We start from the raw sequence: 23,242 nt of genomic DNA on the forward strand, positions 1-23,242 counted from the left end.
AGTGGGTCAGAGAGCAGCTGTCAACAAGCTTATCGAGTCAGGCGGGGGCGATCCCGGAGGGCGGCACACCACCCCACAAGCATGCAGACCGTCCCGCTCCAAGTAGGGCAACTCGCGATACATTGGAGAGCTCGGCATTGTCCGAGTACGACTCGGCTGCTCTCACTAGCCCAGGCTTGACTTCCTATCGGACTTCAGTGTTCTCAGATGCAAGCAGTCACCTGTCGACGACGAAAGGCTGTGTTCAAGTACCCAACGACACAACCAAAATACCACCCCTGCCTACTCGTTACTTCAGTGTGTTCCCAACTTCAAGCCCAGAAATCCCCCTAGGAACGCCTCAAGACTTGCAGGCGAGGTTAAAGCTGTCTCTCGCGAATGTGTAGTGGCAATACCGGCATCAGAGACCGAAAATGAACCATGGTACGCGAAGCGAGCCAACTGCACCATCGGTACGGAGAGCAGTTTCAAGATCTTGGGTGGTTTCTGCGAAGGTGCGTTCATTTTCAAGGAAGGCGGAGGGCAGGCAGCCACCATAGCCAGCTTGGAACAGGTAAGGATCCCCAACGGTGTAGGTATCATGCCCATTTAGCTGACCATACGCACGTCAGGGCAATAAAGTGACGGTTGCACGTTGTATTGATTGCAAGTATCGGCATACACTGTCCGAGATCGAGATGGACAGCAATCCAAAGTGTGAGAAGTCCACCGTCGTGTTGAGCCAACATAAATGCTAATCGAATGAACAGTGAGTGGTGGCCTTGGGGCATGTGGTGTCAGGTACCGATTAAGGTTCCTTTACAAATCGCATTTGCCATCGGAATCTGCACATATGACAAGATACGGTTGTGTTTTTTGCTTGCAAGAAAGACGTACCCCTTGCAAGTCCGACGCCACAGTCTTTACCACACCAGAGCAGCTATTCCGACATCTAGCCCGTCATCCCCAACCGTTGCCCGAGGAGATGATTTTCCAGTGGCGTATGGAGGAGCATCGCCCGACGATCCAGGATTAGGGGGGTTCGATCTGGTTTTCCCGAATCCCCGAGCTGCCAATCCATTGGCAGAAGCAGAACCAACCTCGTTTGGAATACTACCTACTGCTGTTGCGATCACAGACCATCTCGTTCGCCCGGGTGACCGTCAAAATGTCGGACCTGATGGTGAGAAGACCCTGCAATTTATGCAAGGCGCTCGCATCATTGGAATAGAGTTTCCTGGGAAATGGGGTGGTAAACAGTGCGTGGGTTGGCATGATGGCGCCCGTGGATCTATCCCAGCCAGGTGTGTGTCTTTGTTACCACCACGCAAGGGCGATGTCCGTATACCTGGCATGAATAATGACGGCGTGACTGTCACGGCCAGATGGAAATGGGAACCCAGTGACCCAGGCTCAGGGTGGCTCACTTTCGATAAAGGAGCCACGATACGTAACGTGAGCTGTGAGTCATGCCAAGCTCGTTCATGAAAGCCGAAGATCGCTAACCAAATGTAGGGCTTAGTCAAGGTCAATGGTGTTGGAGCGGAATGTCAAAGGATGGGAAGGTCGGCTTCTTTCCCCAATCCCACATCGAGCCCGAGTCAGTCAGAGAAACAATAAGTTACGAGTCACACCACTCTAAGAAGCAGGTACGACCGACGAGACTATTTAAACTGCGACGGAGTTTGAGCCAGGCCTCATAAGCAAAGAGGAGGGCCTATCACCAGAAAGGCAAAGACAGTTGGCTCAGGAGCGTAGGGTTAGAGGGGCGCACCTCGGGATTGCCTTGTGGTATTCAAGCTGCTCATGACACTCCGTCGCATCGCCCGCGAGAGGACGTGATTGGATACCACGTACCGACTGCCTCACTGGTGACATCAGGATGAGGCTGACTAGGCCTCTGATTCATCCTCCGGCTTGTCAAAGTAGTTCATTAATGTGTTGGCTTGTTTGGGCGCTGATTTCTTTGCTTTCGCCTTGGCAGGGCTGCTCCCCTCCGGCTTTTTGCCAATCTCTAGGATTTCAATGAGCTCTTCAAACTCTCTCCTGGGGACAACGCCTCCAGAAGCTTCCTTATGACCTCTAGCGAATGACTCCCCGAGACGTTCGCGAAGAGTTGGGTCTGTAGCCTTGTTCGCGATGTCTTTCAAAACTTCAATGATGTTCACCGGAGGCTCACGGGTCCTTGCGCTCCGTGGTACGCGACAAGAGAAGTTCACCATATCAGGGAGATATCCTTCGTTGGCCACGAGAATCACTTCGAGCTTTGGTGATTGCAGAAAGCCAGCCCATCGAGTCGCAATAACTGGGTGTATCTGGGCCGCCGAATTGATTCGGAAAACAGCAATCCTGCCGTCTCCTGAGAACTTGGGTGCAGTATGAGTACAGCGTTCAACTTCAGCGTTCACCTCAACTCTGGCAGAAAGGAGAGTGGCATTGTTGGCGAGCGCCTTAGGTGATTTAGCTGAGATCAATGCCTTCCATGCCCCTGGGACGTCGTAAGTTGATGTTCGTCTAGGGGCATTTATCAGAGACGTGGCATGATTAACCGCGCTCTTCGTATATGACTTGAATATGGCTCTCATATCTGGGAAAGGGGGCTCCCATTTCACATTATTACCCAGGTCTCCATGAGTACCCATGGCGCACAACCAACCGCACGCCGTTGCAACTTTCTCGTGGAGCTCACAGCATAAATGGTACGTCAGGAGCGAGCTTGTGGCTACTGGAGGAGAGTGGCATGCCGTCACATGCTCCGAGCCCTGAGGGAAGTCGTCATCCAAAGCGAAGTGGTGGTCAATGACAAGGGCCTTGTGGGGGCCATCAATGACGGGAGCGGATTTTCGCGACCCCTGGTCCAGCACGAATATGTACTCGGGCTCGTAGGATGCCATAATACTTCGTTCGCTTTCAACGTGTATATTACTCCCCTTCTGAACCAGATGGGCGGATATAAGACTGGGAGCTAGGCCAAGCAGGATTAGAGTCTTCTGTAGGATAGCCCCCGAGGTCAAGCCATCGGCATCCTTGTCAGGGATAATCAGAGATTTTCTTGCCCGCTGCAGCACTGCGGAAAAAGGGCACTGTCAGAAACCCATGGCAGAGTGAGGTGCGACACAGAACATACCATTCATTGATGAAATTTCGTGCAGCTGTAATCTGAGCCGATGGGGCCGGCCAAATGATCTCGCCTGCCTCGTCTCTCACGGAAGGAGTCGAATGGTACTCGGGCACCTCTGGACGAGGTTTTTTGGTCTTTGGGCCCGACGTGCTGGAAGATGGCGCGCTTCGTTTCATCTTCGCGGTTGTGGTGCTGGCGTTCACCGCAGAAGCCGAGTAGAAGCCTCTGCGTAAAGGACTTTGCCTAGTGCTGCAACTGAGTCTGGTTTGAGGACCGGAGATTGAAAATTTTACATAACGTCGGCAAGGCGTCAGGACCCTCTGCAAAGTATTTCGAGGACACATGGAGCATATATATCTTGGTTATTACTCTTGGAAAACCCAGGAAGTAAGGTTAGTTGAATTTGTCCTGCTTTTGCGTACTTGATGTACTGAGAGTTACCTGGTGACGAATACTGTCCTCATAGACGGGATGGTCCGATGCAATTTTGGCCAAGGTGCGATGGATTTAGCGGAAGTCGATGCTTTTGTGACGTCAATGATGGCGCCCATTGTCTCCTACGCACCGTCGTCAATCACTACAACAACCACCGAAGTAAATAAAAGCAAACAACAGCAAACGCAGAACCACATGAGAATCCCTTTCTTTACCGAGTCAAATTGACCGAGCTCTCGATTTACTGCTGTTGCCTTGATTTTTTCCTTTTTTTCCCCCTCGTAATTCCAGTTGACCGTTATTGGTGTTAATTGTAGCCATTCACCTTTCCAATCCTATTTGCGAAACCCCGGAAGACTTAAAATGGACGAACGCAACCAGATTGGGCCTGCTGATGAGCATTCACTAATTGGCAATCAGCGCCGTTTCCGGGAGGCCATTCTCAATCACATCGTATAGTAAAGGCTGACTGGATGCTTGGTCGCAGGCTTGCGATGGGACGTGGTGGATAGTTCTTCCTCCCGTCATCGTAGCACAAACTTTATCCGTCTGGAAACATCATAGTTGTGAGCCATATGAAGTTGGTGAAAAGGGGTCGTCGAACTGCACATCGCTTCGGGGTTAACAAGTTTACTGGAGGTGAAGTGAAGGGGCTGTAGATGTAGATATGACACGTAAACAGTATCGTGCTAGGAAATATGGCCACCTCTCTTGCTCATCATCCGACCCATCTAGATAGTCAGAAACCTAATCCAACCTCACGACTGCTGTACACCTATCCGCTCTATTACCTCTATCGTGCTCAGATGGCTACATAATAGGCCTTTTCATGAGTATTTATGTGGCCTTTATCCCTACAACAGGCCAAGACCTGGCTAGACTACAAGGACAATCATTGCCTTGGACAAGATCGCCAAAGACGAAGTAACCAAGAGAGCCCTTCCAAGACCAAAACGACACAGAGAAACGAGAATGCACGGCAACCAAGGTAAGCAAATACACCATCAAGCCAAGCTTGGCCCATCTTATCCCCTTTCTTCCCTGTGCGTGAGGCCGGGTGTTGCTGCTGTTCTCATTCGGGTAGCATATGTTCTGGCTAACCTCTGCCCTTCCACTCTCTAGATACCATGGGCCATCACGAGCCCCATGACATGGACGAGGTCGGCAGCAACGTTCTTGGCGAGAAGGAGAACTGTCACATGGTCGGCAATGCCGCCAGCTCGGATGCGACGCTTCAAGCCGATGAGGAGAAGGCCAACCTCGCCGAGAAGGTCACCACTGATACGAGCACCAAGGATGATGACGAGAGCGGCCGGCAGAAAGTCTCCAACGCCTGGTACAACACTTTTATATCCGGCACATATGGGTTCTTCTCGGCGGTGAATAGATATTGGATTCATCTTACATCTTTGGAGACTGTTCCTGAACGAGATTCTCCTGGGCGAATGGCGGCTCCGGGAAGGCATAAGGGTACAAGGCCCAAATGCAGTGACCCAGCTTATGTGTGCTGTCGTTGTCCAAGCACATGCAAGTGTAGACAAAGTCTCTGATCTCGATCCGAGGAAGCGGAAGGGGGTCTGCGGTCCCGGCAGCGTCGGCAGCGGCGGCTAGGGGGTCCAACGGCGGCCAGGGGGTGAGAGGTGGACTCGCCGCCGCTAACCAGCAACTAAATCATAATGATACAGTGATGAGGGCACACAGTCAAATGATTTCTATCAGTAAGACGGACGGCACCTACGAGTCAAGCAGAAACAGTGACAGCGAGAAATGAGCGTAGCATGCCGAAAGCAGCATGCTGAAGAAATTCAGTGTTGAGACTATCAGAACTTCCTTGGCCCAGGTACTATTGGGGGCCGATTGACCACCACTTGTATGGAAGCCACCTGCTATGAACAATCTAAACTACCAATGGCTGACTCAGGCTTGCTCTCCTCCAAGACTATGTCGTTGTAATGCTTGTGTTGTAACAAAATAAAAACCACCTGTCCGTTTCCTTCCTTTTCACACCCGGGGTATCGTTGAGATAATGCACCATGTTCGAGCCTGACCCTGTTCGCCAAGCTCCCGCTGCATGCCCTCGTAAATTTTTGTTGAAAATTCAGGACCCCGTTGAAAAAACGCCCATCATATATGCTTGTTGTTGAAAATCCAAGAATGCCGTTGGCCCTAGATGAAATGCATTTACGCCGTAGCCGCAACCGCTGCGGCACCATTGGTCTCGGTACCGGAGACGGGCTGGTGAACTCCATTCGCCGTCGCCTCTATAGTCACTTCCTTGTCTAGATCATCCACTGATAACCCTTCGAAGAGCTCGAAGATAGCCCGTGGGGAGTGGAAATCGTTATTCACTATAGGGACCATTAGCAGGACGAAATTCGTATTGAGACTGCGCGAACTTACCGATGTTGATGAGATACCAATCATTCACCATGCCTTCAATCAAGACACGACTGGGGGTGTCGGCATCATGACAATGCGACCAGTCAAGGCCCAATCTAAAGGCCTCGTCCTTCCATGCAAGGAAACTGATGCTCTCGACAATGGTTGGCTGCACGATCTCCTTGCCCGGGAAAACACCCCATGTTACGGCGTTGGGGCCTTTGGAGGGTGCATTGGACTTAAGCTCGCCCGTCATGGTCACAGCGTAGTATGACATGTCTGGGTGGTTATGCAGACGGGGGAGGACCTTCTCAAAGAGTGCTGGCGGCACCAGCAGTTCGACGTAGGCCTTCTGGTACACATATCCGTTGGGCGGCCCCCAACCATAGACAGGGTCGGACGACTTTGCGCCGTTCACAGCGGGCTGCGAGTTGATGGTGAGCAGTCCACGCTTGTTGATGTCAATCAGATCTTGCTTGATTGACTCGGCTTCGCTTGTGAGGGGTGCTTCACTCCAAGGAAGGCTGTCGATATCCTTCTCAATGTAACGCACGAACAGGTCGGCGACATCCTTCACCGACCTAGGCTCTCCCCACTTCTTGCGATTCGATTCATTGGTGCCGGTAAGTCCGATGCCATATGCGTCCAGCTCACCGAAGGCTGGAGAGCGGGAATCACCCCATCGACCGTTAGGAAACTCGTCCCAGTCCTGTGTTCTCGCCACGTACGACTTTCCGCGGTTACGCCAGAAGATCGGACGCACGTCCTCGGCACGGCGACCAAGGCCCAGAGATTGTTTCCAGGGCAAGGCATGCTTCCGTGGGCGCGTCGTTGTGGGCATCCAGTTCAACTCTTCTAATACCAGTCTTGTAGCCTGGGCCAGATTCATCGTGTAGAAATGCAGATGGGGAATACCAGCCGCTATGATCTTACGGCACATATCCGCAACCAGCACCTTGCCAACTTCTCTGACAGCCGCATCGTCGTTCTTAACGGATTCCAGTGCAGACATGAAGTGATCGGGAACTCTACACTGCATGTGCTTAGCTCGACGCATGAAACTGGCATAGGTCGCAATTGGCATGATGCCAGGGAGAATGGGGATGTTGATTCCTCTCTCCCGGACCTTGCCAACCCAGCGGATGAAGTTGTCGACATCATAGAACATCTGGGTAACAATGAAAGAGGCACCCAGGTCAACCTTCTGCTTTAGATGATCGAGCAGTTGCTCTTCGTCCTTGTTGTCATCTGTACCCTCGGGATAGCCAGCCACGCCGATATCGAAGTGGCTTCCGTACTTTTGGCGGATATGGCTGACAAGATCCCTAGCGTATCGGAAGTTTTCGTCGGTGGCGGACCATTTCTCTTTGTTTCGGGGCGGGTCGCCGCGCAATGCCAGAATGTTGGTGCAGCCAGATTTGTATGCCCTTGCCAATGCGTCATTGACTTTTTCTTCGCCCATGTCGGTGCATGTCAGGTGCATGCAGGTCTCGAGCCCGAAGTATGTCTGGGCTTGAGTAACAATCTCTCCCGTCAGATCGGCCGTCGTTCCACCGGCGCCCCAGGTAATGTCGATGAATTTGGGACCGAAATCATACATGCGCTCCATGCGGTCGTAAAGGTTCTGCACACCCTGGGCGGTCTTGGGTGGGAAATACTCGAACGAGAAAGACGGGTGGCCGGTCTTCTCGGCCTCGGCGACCATCTCGTGGACGTGCATTTTGGCGGCGGCAGCGTCGGTGCGAACTCGTTGGATTGGTCGACGAGTAACGACTTAATTAAGGAATGGATTATTCTAGAGATCCAAACTATTAGAATAGAAAGGAAAAAAGTTAGCGGGAGAAAAGAAAGCCTGCGTGCAAATTTACATTGGCAGCAAGCTACGAGTACGGCTACGAGGACGATGCCGATGCCGGTCAATCAAATTGAGGGCTTGCAATTGGACCATACCTAAAAGCAATCTGAAGTGAACTGAAGCAGCACCCTGCTCTCAGACTCCCGAGTACGAGAAGCCGGTCGGTTTGCGGTTTGACACACGAGGTTCGTGATGAAGCACTCCGTTCTCACCAGCACATCGAGGACGTAGTTGGTTGATCAAGAGCAAGTGAAGGAGGTGGTTATGCAAAAGTTCGAGATTGGGGAATTAATGGGACGGGCAGGTAGTCGTTCTGAACGACCGGAGGGCGAGTGGATCGCCGGCGACTTTTATCGCTTGATGGATTCCAGGGTACTACCATACTGTACATTGTCTACTCTAACTTCACCTAACCCACTCAAGCCCTGGATCTTTCTTCCTTCCATTTCCATACCTTCCTTCGAGAGCCCTACCAGTAAGAGTCCGTGGAGAGAATCGGCGCCGACTTCTGGCGGAGGCTTCATTGGCTGAATCGTGCAAATGCGTACCTGGTTTGTAGCTTAAGAAAAGGAGAGTCCGTCGAAACCGAACGACTGCTTGGTGTCATCCAATCTGCAGGAGCCTCTCACACTTACTCCGAGCATCGCTGGAGTGCAAAAGAGTCTGATTCCATTGGCAGATACACCACATTTTGCAGACCGCGTCACCTGCCTCGGTTCCTATATGGCTGTTGTTGTTGTTTTCCCGGTGTTATCACTGAGCTCACATTGAATCCAATACAAGATTGATCCTGGTTTCTGGAGCCCGCCAATCGAGCTCACCATGTCTCTGCCCCTCATCATCCCCCTCCCTCCCTAAAGTCCTGTCAAGGGGAAAAAGAGGGGTCCATTCAACCCCGCGGTTCCCTCGCTGTCCACCCTCATATTCTCGTGCTGGATGCTGAGTGGGCAACACCACCCCGCCTCGCCCAGCAAGACGGATGACCCCGTTGTTTGTGTATCCGTGGCCCATTGCGGTGTTACTAATGGACGGGATGCCCAAGATAGCGAAAATATCAACATTGGTCTACGATGATGTAGGACATTGCTCATGGTCGATCGCATCTTGACTCCAAGTGAGCCAACCAACCTCAGGACACGTTGGTTGGGTTGCAGAAGTCTGTCGGTGTGAAGGGTTCACCGATTGATCCAGCCAAGCACCAGTTGAATACCACGCCACATAGAGTATCACCCTGCATCAACATTCGACACCACCCATCAGAAACAGTTGAGGAAACTCGACAACCATGTGAATGGAATTGCTTTTGAGTTGAGTCGCGATGAACCACAAAGTTCCGCTGGCTTGCTTGCTATTCTGAAGCCACTGCGCAAACGTTGCTTCGACCGATTATCTGCCCTGTATTCTTTCGTGTGATCGCTTAGAATGGGAAACCTTTCACAACCTCGTCTTCTCATGTTTGGAGTATGTCGAGCCGCCATCACAGTTTGCGGCGTCTCATTTCAGGATACGTATGCAGGAAACTTTTATGCATAGGTATGATGGACTCATAACCCAGACGGGAAGTGTCCTGTGTCTCGCCCTTTTTCTCCATGGCGCCCGGAAAATCTCAATTTCACGGGACGAGCCAGAATAACACCACCAAGCATAGGTACCCTGGTTCAAGTCGAACAATTGCCATCTGCGTGTAACGTCTCGAGAATTGTAGAAAAGCGTCCGCGACATGGCCACGGTTCATGTGTAGTCTGCTACTCTCCCCCAAATCACTCCTACTGACCATGCCTCGTTCGCTGCAACCATGTATGTACGACATAATAACTCGTGTACACAACCCGTACGCCAGATATATTAATAAGAGCGCGCTGACGTGAGCTCAACCGGTGTTCCCGCGGCTTAAAAGCCTCGAAGGCTCGGGTAGGCGGATTAATGTGTTTGGGGTTTCTAGGAACCTAGCAAATTTGCCCTCAATTCAAGGAAAGCAAATCCACGGAGGCCCTGAGAGTGTGAATCGTAGAACATGATCTGGTCTGGCAAGTTTAGTAATAGCTACATCATACTACGAAATACAGTACGGAGACTGACAGCCAATTATCCACTCAGCCCTGCAGCCATTCTCATCTTAGTATTCAGTGGGGAGTGAGAGTCTGTGCATTATCATTCTATCGACTCCTTCTGCTAAGCCCGTTCTTGGACGAAACAGAATGCGAGCTTTGGTTCTGGTACGTTGCATGTCGTATGGCTTAGGCTGGGACACGATGGACAATGGGGGCGGTTAAAGTTAGTGTGGTGCTTATTTTCCTTGCTCATCCGTCCGGTTGGGTTGCGCGTCTCAGAGCCTGCCCGCCGTCTTCCGCGACAAGCCTCGAGAGAACCATTGATGACAGTAGTCAAGTTGGGAAGTATATGTAGTCCTGTACACAACCTGTTCGCTGGTTCAATTATGCTGCCTATGGCGAATTTGAGATGTATTAAATATCAGTTACCACGGAGTTATGGATGAGTGGATACACAAGGTACAGCGGCTCCCCTCTTTCCAGAATCTTGGTCGCATCTATCTGCCCACAACTTCGGGGCCAAAACCCCCAAATGAGAGCCAGATGGGTGAAGGGGACTGAGCAGGCAATATGAATCGTTTCAAAAGGGGGTATCCAATTCCCTGCATATTCCTAATACCATATTGGAGATCATGTACTAGGTTCACGGGATCCTGTAGGTTAACTGCTTTGATTGACCTCGCCGACCATGCTCGTTCAATTGAAGCAATGCAAGGGAGCATGCGGCAGTTACTATACGGCGCCCATCAGCACTATACTGCAACAGCAAGCGCGATGTAACACCTCTGGCGGCTGGCTCCAATCAACTCACAGGGACACTGATATTTGATCATGCTGTGCCGTACGTGTCCATTGTCCGCAGAGAGCCTTGCATGACTTTCCTACGATTGCTCAGTAAGTGTCGACAGGGTGCCCGTCAAGCGAGTGAGCGAGCAAACAGTGTGTCTTATAATGCCGCCGCCGCTCTCTTGTTTTTCATTCATTCACACTGAAGAACATTCTTGATGGCCGCCGACCTACTGTTGATCTCGCAACCTGATAAGTACTAACCTATATATTTGACTGCTTTATACATATCTTCTCGGGATACTCGTTTCTCTTGGTGGTTGCTGCAAGCCCCCCTGGTAGTCCCACTACACGTTGCCTTTTATCCAATCTTAAGATTGTAGGCAATTTACTCCAGTCAGCCGCACACGAAGGATGCAGCTACACACATAGGAGGGTCGCCAGGTTTCGGATTCTGGGCCACCTCTCTGTCCATCCCTAAAGGTCGAGTCCGTTGCAGCAACGACAGGCTTAGGCCGCATATTAGGTGCATCGGGGGGCCAAGTCCTGATCAAGACACGGCCTGACCCTCCTCTGCCAGGACCAGCAGGCTAGCATCTGCCGTTGAAGAGTCCTAGAAACTCCACCCAGCCACCCCGACTCCCCACTTGTTGTCTTTTTCCCTCCCGTCTTATAGACCCTCTGCCGCGCTGTGCCCCCAGAGACAAGCTTCTCGCATTGCGAACCGCAGGGAAGCTATTCTCTTGGTATTGCCGCCTTATCTGGCGCCCCAAGACTGCCAAAATGGCACCCAGAGTAAGATCAATGATGCTGAACACCAGTAACACGCATTTGACTTATGCTGACTACCTCGTGCCTCCCCGAACAGTATGATGAGGCTCCGGAGACAGTTCCACCTGCCATCCCCGAGTATCATCCACCGCCAACGGCACCAGAAGTGACAATCAACCATGGATACGTGCCACAGCAGCCATCGCCGCCCGTATTCAAGAGGGAGGACTCGATCATGTACAACAATTACCCTGGCTATGCGATGTCTCCTATGGGACTGCCGTCAACACAAAATTACGACACTACGGGCTATGGATCGCTACCATCCGACCTTGGAGCGCGGCGCAAGAAGGAGCATACGATCCTGGGCTGCTCGGTGGTGGTCTTTGTTCTGGCGGTCATCATCGCCATTCTGTCCGCCGCAGTTATTGGGCTGGCCGCAGGCACGGGCGTGGAAGCCAATCGGGCAAATACGGCCGAGTCGGATCTGGCTGCCCTCCGAGCCAACATGACCAACTCTTCTTCTTCCTCTTCCGGCGCTGCAGGAGGCAGTTACGATGCGATAACTGGGGCTGCTCGTCAAATTCGACTGGGGTTTCAGGGACGACTTATACTTCTAAATGTAAGCGCAGCCATCATGCTATATTCCCATTTCGTGGACTATTGTCGCGTTTCTAGTGCTATCGCTACTCCGTAGACCCATGAGCTTACCACTTGGATTCGCGCTATGCTTTTCAGTCTTCGACCTGTCATCATACCAGATTGCGTGCAACAAGGAAACACCAATGGGCCCGTTGCAAGGGCTCTTCGTCGCCGACTTCGACGACTGCATCGACGCGTGCGCCAGCTATACCAAGTACACGTCGGAGAAACTTTGCCAACACGACGTCCAACCGCAACAAGACGTGTTCCGGCGTGACGTTCGTGCCGGGCTGGACGGACCGAGAGACGGCGCTGGATGGGAGCGCGCCCGGCAACTGCTATCTGAAGCCAGGGCCGCAAAGCAAATCCAAACTGACCATTCCGAATAACGGACAGGAGACTCACTCCGCATTTCGCCTCGACGATTGACAAGCTCGCACCGCGGACCTCGGTCAAAACTAGCACAACACAACGGCAAGCGCTTCCCAAGCATGTGCAAGGAAGTACATGCGGGCATAGATGGAAGCCTTGCTGTCGAATGGAGATGCTTGTTTATTCGACTTTACTATTCAAAGGACCTGCACTGCCAGTGCGGCAATTATAATTCTCGATTTGGTCTATTTGCAAAGCCCGGCGCTAAGGAGGAGTATATGGGTGGGTTATATGGGAAGCATTTGATTTTACGACTATGTAGATTTATTAGCACAATACCTGACGAAAGAATGGGCAGATGCTGCGACTTACCAAAGTTTCGCCTGTTGATACCTACATACCTACTCAATTACAAATTGAATCTCATCTCAGTATCATCTAAACAGTGAGTCAAGCGGCCACTGCACGCAAGGCCCAGCTCACTATTGAAACTACTGCTACATAGGACCCGATAGCGACTACTTAAGGACGGTAGGACCGAGGCCAGGGTTAGCCGCTAAAGTCCATCGCAATGCAACCCAAACATGCACAGGCATGGACTACGCACACGCCAAACCCAGCTCCTTGGGTCATGACGGGCCGCCCGTAGCAAACAGACGTTCCGCTAACCTAGTAAACGACCTCCTGAGCGAGGGCAAGGACCTCATAAAACAAAACAGTCCGACGAAGATCAACCGTCAACCGTCCACGCGAAATCGTTTTATGCACTGCCCGCATGTGGGCAGAGATCTGAGAGACACAGGTTATCATTAATACTGAATTTACATAATATCCACTCGGGTATAGTGATGGAAACATCAGCAGCCCCAATTGGCAGCTCGCTTCCACCGCTTTTCTAGCCTCGTAGCCCATTCTCGACGAGGCAGGTGATGCGAGGGGATGTGTTAAGAAATGCATGTCAGCACTAAAAGACATGAATCCCAACAACAACTCCGGCAGTCGGCGGCGTTGTCGCGTCTTTTCCTCGCTGGAGGTCGCAGTGGTAGCGGCTAGAAATGGGATGGGCATACCGTTCCGTAGCCGGTTATGATAGTGCTAAGTCCAGTGGAATGCGGCGCTCAAAAGTGACTCCCCCTGCGCTCTACCGTAACGTCAATGGCTAATGGGCGATTATTAATGTCGGGCCTGCTCCCCGCACTCCACCGGAGTTAGCGTCTGGCGTCCAGCCAATCGACTATCGACTAGACATGCACCGGTCCTCCTCGTCAAGTCATCCCAAGGGGGTAAAGTTGACATGATGTGGGGCTCGGCGATCCATCGCCATCCGGCACGCTCTCCTCTCCTTGCTGTAGGAATGATGGAAGGGTTGCTACGCCTGTGACGACCCTCTGTCGATGATACGATAACTCTCTTTGGCATACTGGAGAATACATACAGCCAGCATACCTGCCTGGTGGCTCGCTAGGGTTAGCTTGCGCGATAAATCCATCTGCCATGGAGGCTTGTCCTATGACTCAAACCCCTAAATATCAGTCCTTCTTCATACACTATCTCCGTTTCCCTTCTTCATGGTATATCAAATTCGAGGACGTGACTTGCAATCGACTATAATTCTCCAAGAGTAAATACTTATCACATCAGCTCAACCAACTGCTTCCTCCAGGTTCGACCCGGTGTGTGACCGAAAGGCGTCTTCACCAAACAGCCTAGACCTGCTCGTACGCCCTTCACGTCAACACTTGGCCGAGGCACGCCCTACATATGACTACTATTGAGGAACTCAAAGAGATGGACTTCATTAACTGGGATGCCGCGGGTGCTGCCACCGGCCTCAACCTTGATGAACAATCACCACAGGGCGCGCTTGACCCAAACCAGGGAACCAACATGGATCTCGTTCTTGGGATGTCGACGGCGATGACTGGACCTTTTGGGCCCTCGAAGCACTTTGATTCAACACATATGCCCCAGCAGACCGCTGCCTCTCCCTCCAAAGAGCACGACATGCAGCTGCCAGAACCTTCCCCGACTGAGTTCGTCTGGGATTTCCCAGATCACCTTGCGTGCATTGCGCCAAGGGTGGCTACCAGTGCAAGCTCATTAGGGAAGGTTCATATAAGGGTTACTGTACCGTCTGTGTAGCACTGCGTTGCGAGTGCAGCTTTGGACCCGTTGGAAATCATGCTGGCTCAGAAGCAGGTCTGACTTTCCCAGCAAACCCCTGGCCTACCATGGGTGACCGCCCAGGAGCTACGATTCTTCTCGAGGACGACTATAGGGCTTCCCTGAAGCCTCTGACAACTATGCTGAGAACAACATAGGAGCTGTTTCGAAGGAACAACATCAAGCGGGCCCGCAGCCAACCTTGCCGTCTAAGCCCGGCGCTCGTTTCTCTCGAGAATCTGTCAAGATCTTGAAGAACTGGGTCACGACCCATAGTCGACATCCTTATCCTACCGAAGAGGAGAAGGAGAGTCTGCAAAGAATTACAGGCCTCAACAAGACTCAAATTGCTAACTGGCTGGCCAATGCCCGCCGAAGAGGAAAAATCCAGCCCACGCGCTCGACTTCACCTCATGTTGGACGAGGTTATGCTACTGCTATGGACATACCTCGGCGGCCTGGCACCCCTAGACTGTTCGAAAACATGAACCCCCTGCAACGTTGGGCCAACTCGCCCCCGGAGCACGAACCGGCGTCTGTAACGGATATCGCCAGGGCTATCACTACCTCGAGCACCGACATGTCCTCGAGCTCCAGCTTCAATAGTCCATACGTGTCCGGCGATGATGGGTCGGGCCGGTCCATTGCCAATATATCTTCGGCGAGCAGTCTATCCCGGTCGCAGTCTAGCGGAGGCTCGTTTGCCTCGTCCTTCTCACACCACTCGCGAGGCTCAGTGGGCTCGCTGCCGTCTTTTGCACGAGCTCGAGGTCGAAGACGCCGCAGGCGTATTCCTCAAAGACGGTCGCAGGAGAGATTGGGCGAGCAGCCCAAAACTTTCCAATGCACTTTCTGCACGGAAACATTCAGAACAAAGCACGACTGGCAGAGGCATGAAAAATCTCTCCATTTGTCACTCGAACGATGGGTTTGCTCGCCAGAAGGTGCAAGAACCATCCATTCGGGGACTGGGGTGGTGAGCTGCGTCTTTTGTGGTGAGGCGAACCCGACCGATTCCCACGTGGAATCGCACAACTTCTCCGGCTGCACGGAGCGATCGCTGGAGGAAAGGACTTTCTATCGAAAGGATCACCTGCGTCAACATCTGAAACTTGTCCATTGCGTGACATTTACATCATGGTCCATGGATAATTGGCGCGTCACAACGCCTGAAATCAGATCGCGGTGTGGTTTCTGCAGCTTTGTGATGGATAGCTGGACAGCTCGAACTGATCACCTAGCGGAGCACTTCAAGACTGGTTACACCATGGCTGATTGGAAGGGTGATTGGGGTTTCGAACCCCCTGTGATGAACCTGGTCGAGAACTCGATTCCACCCTGTAAGAGGCCCGAATGTTGAACCTGTTTATATTTACGATATCTAACAATACCAAACAGACATGATCGACCACGAGAGGAACTCCCCACTTCCCTACCAGGCAAGCCAGACCCCAAACTCAACTCCGACCAATGCGTACGACCTTTTGAAGTTCGAACTGCAAGACTGGATGGCAAGTCTGCCGAAGACCAGGCTGTCTCACTTACAGACAAGATGCAACTGGAAGCCTGTCGCATAGTCTTTGCTGGAGATTCCTTTTCTAAGGGCAAAATCCCGGCACACTCATGGTTTCGCGACCTTATTATGGCCAAGCCTGAAATCAGCAACGCCGCTATGTTCAGGCCGAGGGGGCCAGCAGAGGGGTGTCTTTCTAAAGTCATGATCACTGGAAAGAGGGATATATTCGAGCACTGCGAACCTGGAACAGGAGCTGCAACAATTTGTGATAGCTCGCCGATTACTTGGCTTAACGGCAATGGACAAAGAGCTTCAGGTGGAAGCTTGCAGAATCATCAGCAGAATGGAAGAGAAGTCCGTTGATCCCTCCGAGGCCGTTGCCAACTGGTTTATTCGTCTGATCCATAAGGACACGCAGTGGCTTGCAGATTTCCGGAAGCGAGCTCATCTACCGCGCAGCGAGGACGTCAATGACGACCCGCAGCGATCGCAGGATCCCAAGTCCATAGACTCCACCATTCATAACTACAGCAGACTTGATAGAGAAATAGGGGAGTTCTTGCGATCCCAGAGGTCGTTGGGCCTAGAGCCGTCAGACGCGGATCTGCAGAGGCAAGCACGAACGATCATTTACGAGCAAGACGATGATTGGAATCAAACAGCAGCAGACGACGGCGAATGGCTTCAGGGATTCAGAGCCAGGCATGCCGGCGATAACAATCCCGCGACTTCGACTGACACTTCGATGCCAAGCAACCCGCAACTGCAAAAGCCTCCATCGCCGTTATCGGGTTTTCCTCTCACGTCGATATCAACACCGGATCAACAAAGCCTCCAACCAGGAAGTAGCTCCAGATCTAGCCTTTATATGTACTTCTTGAACGACGCAAACTGCTATCGGCGATTGCATAGAGAGCTCGGTCGCTTCGTAGCGTCTACGATGTCGGAGAATAACCCGAATCGACATGTACCGACTGACGAAGAGCTGCAACATCAGGCAAGGTGGATCGAATATGACGAGTAAGTAAACATGAGTTCACGCACGTTGTGGTTTTTCTTTTGAAGCTAACATCGAGTCAGCGATGATAAATGGAATCAGACACCTGCTGATAACCGGGAGTGGTTGCGGCAATTCAAACAAGATGTTGGAATCCTTCCGCGCGATACTCGGACGGAGCCAATTGATACGACTTCGTGGCCAGTATCAGTAGAGGGGACGACCGAGCCCTTGACTCATATCCCTTCAATCGAGTTTGATACCATGCTGCAGACTCCAGACATCACCACTCCTTTTGCGCCCGGCGATAACATCGCAGCGGTTAGCCAAGCGGAGCAGCTGGACCCGATGCGGCATGAGACGCCTACCAGGACCTTTGGCAACCCCCAGCTCGCAATCGGATTGACTGCTTACGTGCGTCGCGAGCTACAAAAGACGGGCATCTTCCCGAGCGATACCGACCTCCAGGCGCGCGCTCGAGATATCATGTCCATGCAGAAAACGCCGGCCGACGACCCCGTTCTGCTAGGCAAGTTCAAGGCATCGCTACAGGGGCCCCTTTCCATGGCGACAGCGGCCAGTGCAGTACCGACGTCGATAGCGCCATCTGTGGCGGCGTCTGGCTTGCAATCAGGGGTTGTGCCCGTCAGCGTGTCGCCCGATGACGACGAGTTCCAGTTCCCCATGGATATGGACATCAACCTCACAGACCATGACATCAGCTTCACAGAACGGGAACTCGACAGCATAGTTCAGGAGATGAATGCGAGCGCCTCCAGTCGGAGCCCGCTGTCCATGACCCCCAATGCCACCATGTAACAGTAGATCCTCGACTCGGTGTTCAACACACCGAGGTAGACGAAGAGCATCATTGACTAACACTTGGTCGAACACAAAATAGGCTCAAACATGTATATACGTCTTAACAGTATTGAGTTTTCGGAAGATATTGTAGTTATCATATTGCCGCACGCAGGCACGCATACAGACATGGTGGGGCGCGTGGAACAAAAGCGGATAGCGAGATGATCAGATTTGGAGAGGTCGATGCCATGAAGTAATGAGATAACGACTACCCATATTATGTCAAATACCAGAAGCATTGATTAGATTGTCAAGATTTTTGTTTCCCTCGTTGTGTCGACTGCCTAGGTATCTTTCCCCCCTTTCGTGAGCCACCCGCCAGCTCTGGTGGGATGGCCACACAACCACAGTACGCCGTTCTGATGTGATCCGGACACTGACAAGTCGATGATCTGCTGTCGGATTTGTAGGCGGCTAACCATGGTTCTTTACTCCTCACCCAATCGGCAATATGCTACGAGAGTATCGCGGAGAGATGCACTGGCCTTTATGAGATAGCCAGTGTCTTTCGTATGCTCGCCGCTCGTTTGGTGGTTGGAACGAATCCCGCAATCGCGAAGAGTGTTAGCAAGGCGATGTACCTGGACACTCCCGATGCAACTAGTTGGTCACATTCATTCAGTGCCATTGGGTAGGAACCTCGTCGATTTGGTTACAGGATTTCTATGTTGACATGAGGTTGCCGCCTCATATATCGCTATAGGGCAGGTTAACTTCAATGTTGTGCCAAGTTAGTGCAGCTACCACCCTCAACCTGAGTTAGGTAAGTACTGGACACACTCGAAGATCACGCTCCCGCCCCCGATCTTGCTTGTGTCCAAAGTAATGTAGATGATGCATTGACGGCAACCGCCAAAAGTTCCAAGATGAGCAGATAGATGATCACGACAATGAACTGGATCGCATGTCGAAGCGGATCTCTTTTTTACTCGGGAGAATCGATCCGCTCTAGGTTGTGACGTCGGGTTACAAGGCATCATACCCACTGGCTGCATGTGGAGCTCCATCCACCTCTGGGGAGATCCACTGACTGGCTGGGCTTCCCTGGCAAGTCTGGCTTTGTCATCACGGCGGGTTAGGGAAGGAAATCAATTCGCGGAAAGTTCTTTGAATCTTTTCAGAGAATGGAATAGTTCGCCTTCATTGTTTTTATGCAATCATTTATCGTCTTGTTGCATTGATATACAGGCGTAGATACTTTATGTAGGTTACTTGGTGTAGATAAGGACTTCCAAGCGAGAGCCGTACACACCCACCTGGACTTTTGGTTGACCGAGAAATGAATGATGGATTCTGCAAGCATCCCACAACGGTACGATAACGCATCCCTTCCAAGTTTCAGACACCGAGATGATATATTGTAATAGGATGAACAATATGTCTGTATATCCGAATTACGCTAGCTGGAAGCGACCACTCTCGATGCGACACTGCGAGATGATGACTGATAGCGCAGAATGGAACCTTACAACTTAGGTTAGCAGATGCCTAAGTATTCCGCACATCGACCAATGACTCCCCAAAATAGTCCGAATTTGGCTGGGGCACTGGGGGTTCAAACCTCAAACCTGCTTGCCCTTAGCGTTCTGCCAATTACTGCGCCAATCCCGTTGATCAGATGATAGTTTACATGACTATGTGCAGTAGCTGAGAGCAAAGGACCGATGCCAGAGGCCCGTCGAGAAGGCACAGCGACGATCTCGCACAGCGCTTTGTTTTCCTTCCGCATAAAAAAGACAACTCGTCGTTATTGAATTACGTATGCACAAGCGCACCCAGTCTGCAACCCGCGCGCCGCCTGCATATTGTCGACACACCCATGATCCCTAATTAGGTTGGACATGTCCAATGCCAAGATCTGGGGGGCATCCAGACATCTTCTTCACACTTATCACCTACCACCTCCTGGGATTTGGGAGCCGCAAGGTTACAGGGTCACATCATTGACGCAACATGACTTCTTGCTTCTGGAAGTGGAAGTGGTAGACGTATGCAATTCTTCTTATGCTGTCATTGTCACAACTCGCCGAAACGCCTCCCGACCGGTTTCTCGTGTTTCGGTCGCCGCCCATGTCATCCCGTTGCCATTGGCAGGTGGGAGGAGCCGGCTCATGGCCACAGATGTTTCCGTGCACGATAACCTACGCAATGTCTCGCGAGAAATGGAGACGAAGTGGGCATTGACGGCGGGCTTGGTTGGTGATCTCGCTTCTCCTACCCCACCGACCAGCCCCCTTGACCCCTGTTGGTTTTTCTAATCTGGGTGGGCTCGTATCCACGCCGCAGGATTCTGCCGCCGCAGGCTCACTCACACTCACAGCACACAGCCGAGACAGTACGGCAGGCAACAATGGATGAGCTTATCACAGCCCTGGTGTGCTGGGATTTGGGAACCCAGAGGTTCTACCCACTCGCTTGTCAGACTGGGACCAGGGCCCTTGAAAACGAGAGCCTCACCCACTTCGACTGCTGCCAAAACCTGGTCTGGAGCACTCTGGCCAGCTACTGCCTCGTCCACTTTGTTTCTCTCAGGCGGTTTCTTATTATAAGATAGATTGGCGACGGTTCGCACCTTTTGGTTATTTTGTTTGCTTTTTCCTTCCTTCTATTCTTTAGACCTTGTTCTTATAGATCTTACGTTATTGACAATGTTGTCGTCCGGCCTGACCTTCAGCGGTGCTGCTGCTGCCCCTGCTCTCCGCCTCCGTTGTTGCACAGGCCGCTGTGGTGCCCACGCCAGCCGACTTGCACACCCGGCAAGAGACGGGCACGGGGAAGTGCACTGACGTCCACGTCTTCCTCGCCAAGGGCAACAATGAGCCCTATCCGGGCCGCCAGGGGAAGTTGGTGAACGCCATTTGCAAGGGCTACGAGAGCTGCGACTACGAGGACATTGTCATGCAGAACATGCTGCCCGACCCGTACTGCGACGCGGTGCACGAGGGCGGGGCCAACACGGTCAAGCAGGTTGTGGCCTACAACAAGAAGTGCCCGGACACGAAGCTCGTGCTGAGCGGCTACTCCAGGGCGCGCACGCCTTGGGAGACGGCCTCAGCGGTGGCGGTGGTGTTTCTTCCAGGGCTGCGTCGAGAAGTCTGTCGAGCCTCCAGACCCTAAGAGTTCCGCTGGCAAAGCGGGTAAGTCAATGGTTTCCCTTTTCCTCCTCGACTCATGGCCGGCGCTAGTTTCCAGGCTTTCGGAATGCGCTTACAGCTGCTAACGGATCTGGTATTTTCTAGTGTCTGCCATTCTCACATTTGGCGACACGCGACATACGGCCGACCAGCCCGGCAATTACGAGAGCGGCGCGAGCGGCAACGGGCTCTTCCTCGCCCCGGCGACCAGTTGGCCAAGCTGAAGGCCTTCTCGGACCGCCACCGCGACTACTGCGTCGACACCGACTCGATCTGCTCGGGCGCCGACCCCAAGAACCCCGGGGCCAAGTCGCACCTGACCTACTTCGACAACTTCACCGACGAGGCCGCCAAGTGGGTCAAGGAGAAGCTGGGCGACGACGTCAAGAAGGCCGACCCGTCTAAGACGACGGCGCCGGTGGCGAGCACGGATGTCACCAGCGCCAGCGGAAGCGCGTCGGCGTCGGCCTCCCTCGACCCTTCCAGCGCCAGCAGCATCTCGAACCTGCCCGCCAGCAGCACGACGGATTCTACGACGAATACGGGCGGCGCCGCCCAGGGTTCCGAGTCGGATAAACCCGACAGCGGTGCGGGGATGACCCTGGCCCCCCTGGGCCTTTGCACATTGGCTTTTGCCGCCGGTGTGGCGATCTTAATGGCTTGATAATAATGACCGATGGGCGCAAATCTTTTTAGTGGCATTCACGACTATTATGGCGCATATTCTGGGTTCAGCATCATTCATGAGCATTTCACTCTTTTGGGGGTATTGGGAAGCAACATCAGCCAGCATCGGTGTTTCGGGAGTTCCGTCTTCTTTTTCGATGTATGATCGTCATGTATATATGTATCTTCTTTCTGGGGGGACATCATCATCAGTTGCATCGAACCCTTCCACACGCTCCGGAGATCCTGGACGAGTTTAGAAATAATAATACCTAATCGCCTGTCTCTGGATATACACCACTTTACCGATTCGTGATTGTGTCTTTTCTTTCCTGGATCGTTTTCCATTTCCAGTAGGTTGTTGAAGAAGAAGGAAGAAACCTGTACTGTGGGCTTCTCAGCCGATTCCACTTTACAAAACCCCCTTGCCCCTGGGCCCTGGCACCTGGGAGCGTCGCATCCCGCGGTCAGCCAGTCAGTCCCTGGAAAACGCGAGTCAGTCACATACGGAAATACATAGCCTCATCACAGCCATTCAGGGCTTCAGCCTTAATTGCTTCCTAGAACACATGAAACATGCAGGGGTCAAGAATTAAGGGTTTTTCGTGGCCAATGCCAATTTTCTGAATTCAGTTCTGGGAGCGTGATCTCATCTTATGGCTGTGTTGAAACAGCCAAGCTCCCTCCCTCCCTATAACGGAAACTTTCTATAGTATCGCCTGTTAGTAAAGAAGTTAATTAATATGTAGCATTTAGGATAAAGGTAAGGGGCTTAACGTACCATTCTCCAGCCAACAACAGACAAAGTCCTCCCCTCAGTTCTGCTGTTGCTGTTGCTGCTGCTGGGCGGCGGCAGCGGCGGCGAAGGCGTCGAACGCATCGGTCTGGTGCTTCTCAAAGCACTCGTTGGCGTTGCTGCACCGCAAGAACGTCCGGCTGCAGCTGGTCCAGCCGCACATGAACCGGTGGCCGCCACCGGCGTTGGCAAGGGAGCGGGGTGCTCCGCACGTGCATGCAGAGGTGCTCCTTCAGCTCGGCCTCCGTGGCGGTAGTGTGACCGCAGCTGGTGACCTGGCACACCGTGCCCATGTGGGTGGAATTGACATGTCTCCGCATGTTCCCCCGGCCGGTGAACGCCTGGTTAACTCTCGACGTTAGTGTTGCTCTTTCAAGGTACAGGAAATAAAGAAACACATTTTTATATATATTCCAGAAGGGGAAAGTGCGAAAGACAAAGTCGGCAATGACCCGTGTACTTCACCCTCCCGAGATTCATTAGAATGAGAATGAAGGAAAACTGGAAGTCGTACCTTGCCGCACTGCGGACAACGGACTCCGGGCTGGGCCTGGACGGGGGCGGGGGCGGGTGCGGGGGCGGTAGGAGCAACAGCGACACTAGGGGCGGAGGCGGCGTCGTCGTCGTTCTGGGCGTTCTCGGCCGCCCTGGCCTTCTTGGCTCGGATCTGGTCCGAGATGGAGGACTCAGGAGTCCACCGATCCTCCTTTCCTAA

General features: G+C 52.5%; 10 protein-coding genes across 10 annotated transcripts; 7 read left to right on the top strand and 3 right to left on the bottom strand.

The window, feature by feature from the left end:
• Positions 1 to 81: 81 nt before the first annotated feature.
• Positions 82 to 737, top strand: PG994_012954 (uncharacterized protein; the record flags this gene model as incomplete). The annotated part of the gene is made up of 3 exons (XM_066864363.1): positions 82 to 102; positions 299 to 553; positions 612 to 737. 3 exons carry the CDS (start codon positions 82 to 84, stop codon positions 735 to 737), a joined length of 402 nt encoding a protein of 133 aa, XP_066709324.1.
• Positions 738 to 741: 4 nt separating this feature from the next.
• PG994_012955 (uncharacterized protein) lies at positions 742 to 1,682 on the top strand (the record flags this gene model as incomplete). The annotated part of the gene is made up of 2 exons (XM_066864364.1): positions 742 to 1,441; positions 1,495 to 1,682. The coding sequence occupies 2 exons, from the start codon at positions 742 to 744 to the stop codon at positions 1,680 to 1,682; spliced, it is 888 nt and encodes a 295-aa protein (XP_066709325.1).
• A 189-nt stretch (positions 1,683 to 1,871) lies between these two features.
• Positions 1,872 to 3,276, bottom strand: PG994_012956 (DHH family protein; the record flags this gene model as incomplete). The annotated part of the gene is made up of 2 exons (XM_066864365.1): positions 1,872 to 2,937; positions 3,107 to 3,276. 2 exons carry the CDS (start codon positions 3,274 to 3,276, stop codon positions 1,872 to 1,874), a joined length of 1,236 nt encoding a protein of 411 aa, XP_066709326.1.
• Positions 3,277 to 4,507: 1,231 nt separating this feature from the next.
• On the top strand, positions 4,508 to 5,146 carry PG994_012957 (uncharacterized protein; the record flags this gene model as incomplete). The annotated part of the gene is made up of 3 exons (XM_066864366.1): positions 4,508 to 4,523; positions 4,658 to 4,914; positions 4,967 to 5,146. 3 exons carry the CDS (start codon positions 4,508 to 4,510, stop codon positions 5,144 to 5,146), a joined length of 453 nt encoding a protein of 150 aa, XP_066709327.1.
• A 570-nt stretch (positions 5,147 to 5,716) lies between these two features.
• On the bottom strand, positions 5,717 to 7,634 carry PG994_012958 (methylenetetrahydrofolate reductase 2; the record flags this gene model as incomplete). The annotated part of the gene is made up of 2 exons (XM_066864367.1): positions 5,717 to 5,883; positions 5,936 to 7,634. The coding sequence occupies 2 exons, from the start codon at positions 7,632 to 7,634 to the stop codon at positions 5,717 to 5,719; spliced, it is 1,866 nt and encodes a 621-aa protein (XP_066709328.1).
• Positions 7,635 to 11,389: 3,755 nt separating this feature from the next.
• Positions 11,390 to 12,448, top strand: PG994_012959 (uncharacterized protein; the record flags this gene model as incomplete). Its single annotated transcript, XM_066864368.1, has 3 exons — positions 11,390 to 11,401; positions 11,475 to 11,999; positions 12,116 to 12,448. 3 exons carry the CDS (start codon positions 11,390 to 11,392, stop codon positions 12,446 to 12,448), a joined length of 870 nt encoding a protein of 289 aa, XP_066709329.1.
• Positions 12,449 to 14,179: 1,731 nt separating this feature from the next.
• Positions 14,180 to 17,886, top strand: PG994_012960 (uncharacterized protein; the record flags this gene model as incomplete). Its single annotated transcript, XM_066864369.1, has 6 exons — positions 14,180 to 14,470; positions 14,534 to 14,590; positions 14,670 to 15,894; positions 15,994 to 16,268; positions 16,321 to 17,090; positions 17,151 to 17,886. The coding sequence occupies 6 exons, from the start codon at positions 14,180 to 14,182 to the stop codon at positions 17,884 to 17,886; spliced, it is 3,354 nt and encodes a 1,117-aa protein (XP_066709330.1).
• A 2,721-nt stretch (positions 17,887 to 20,607) lies between these two features.
• Positions 20,608 to 21,729, top strand: PG994_012961 (Alpha/Beta hydrolase protein; the record flags this gene model as incomplete). The annotated part of the gene is given in 3 exon segments (XM_066864370.1): positions 20,608 to 20,997; positions 21,011 to 21,068; positions 21,218 to 21,729. Coding segments are annotated over 3 exon segments (960 nt in total), but the record flags the coding sequence as incomplete, so codon positions are not given.
• An 896-nt stretch (positions 21,730 to 22,625) lies between these two features.
• Positions 22,626 to 22,847, bottom strand: PG994_012962 (uncharacterized protein; the record flags this gene model as incomplete). Its single annotated transcript, XM_066864371.1, has 1 exon — positions 22,626 to 22,847. One exon carries the CDS (start codon positions 22,845 to 22,847, stop codon positions 22,626 to 22,628), a length of 222 nt encoding a protein of 73 aa, XP_066709332.1.
• A 170-nt stretch (positions 22,848 to 23,017) lies between these two features.
• PG994_012963 (uncharacterized protein) lies at positions 23,018 to 23,242 on the top strand (the record flags this gene model as incomplete). The annotated part of the gene is made up of 1 exon (XM_066864372.1): positions 23,018 to 23,242. The coding sequence occupies one exon, from the start codon at positions 23,018 to 23,020 to the stop codon at positions 23,240 to 23,242; it is 225 nt and encodes a 74-aa protein (XP_066709333.1).

Source organism: Apiospora phragmitis, assembly GCF_038363925.1.
Source record: "Apiospora phragmitis strain CBS 135458 chromosome Unknown utg000011l:1.0-3236445.0:1.0-3240683.0, whole genome shotgun sequence".
NCBI classification, from domain to species: domain Eukaryota; kingdom Fungi; phylum Ascomycota; class Sordariomycetes; order Amphisphaeriales; family Apiosporaceae; genus Apiospora; species Apiospora phragmitis.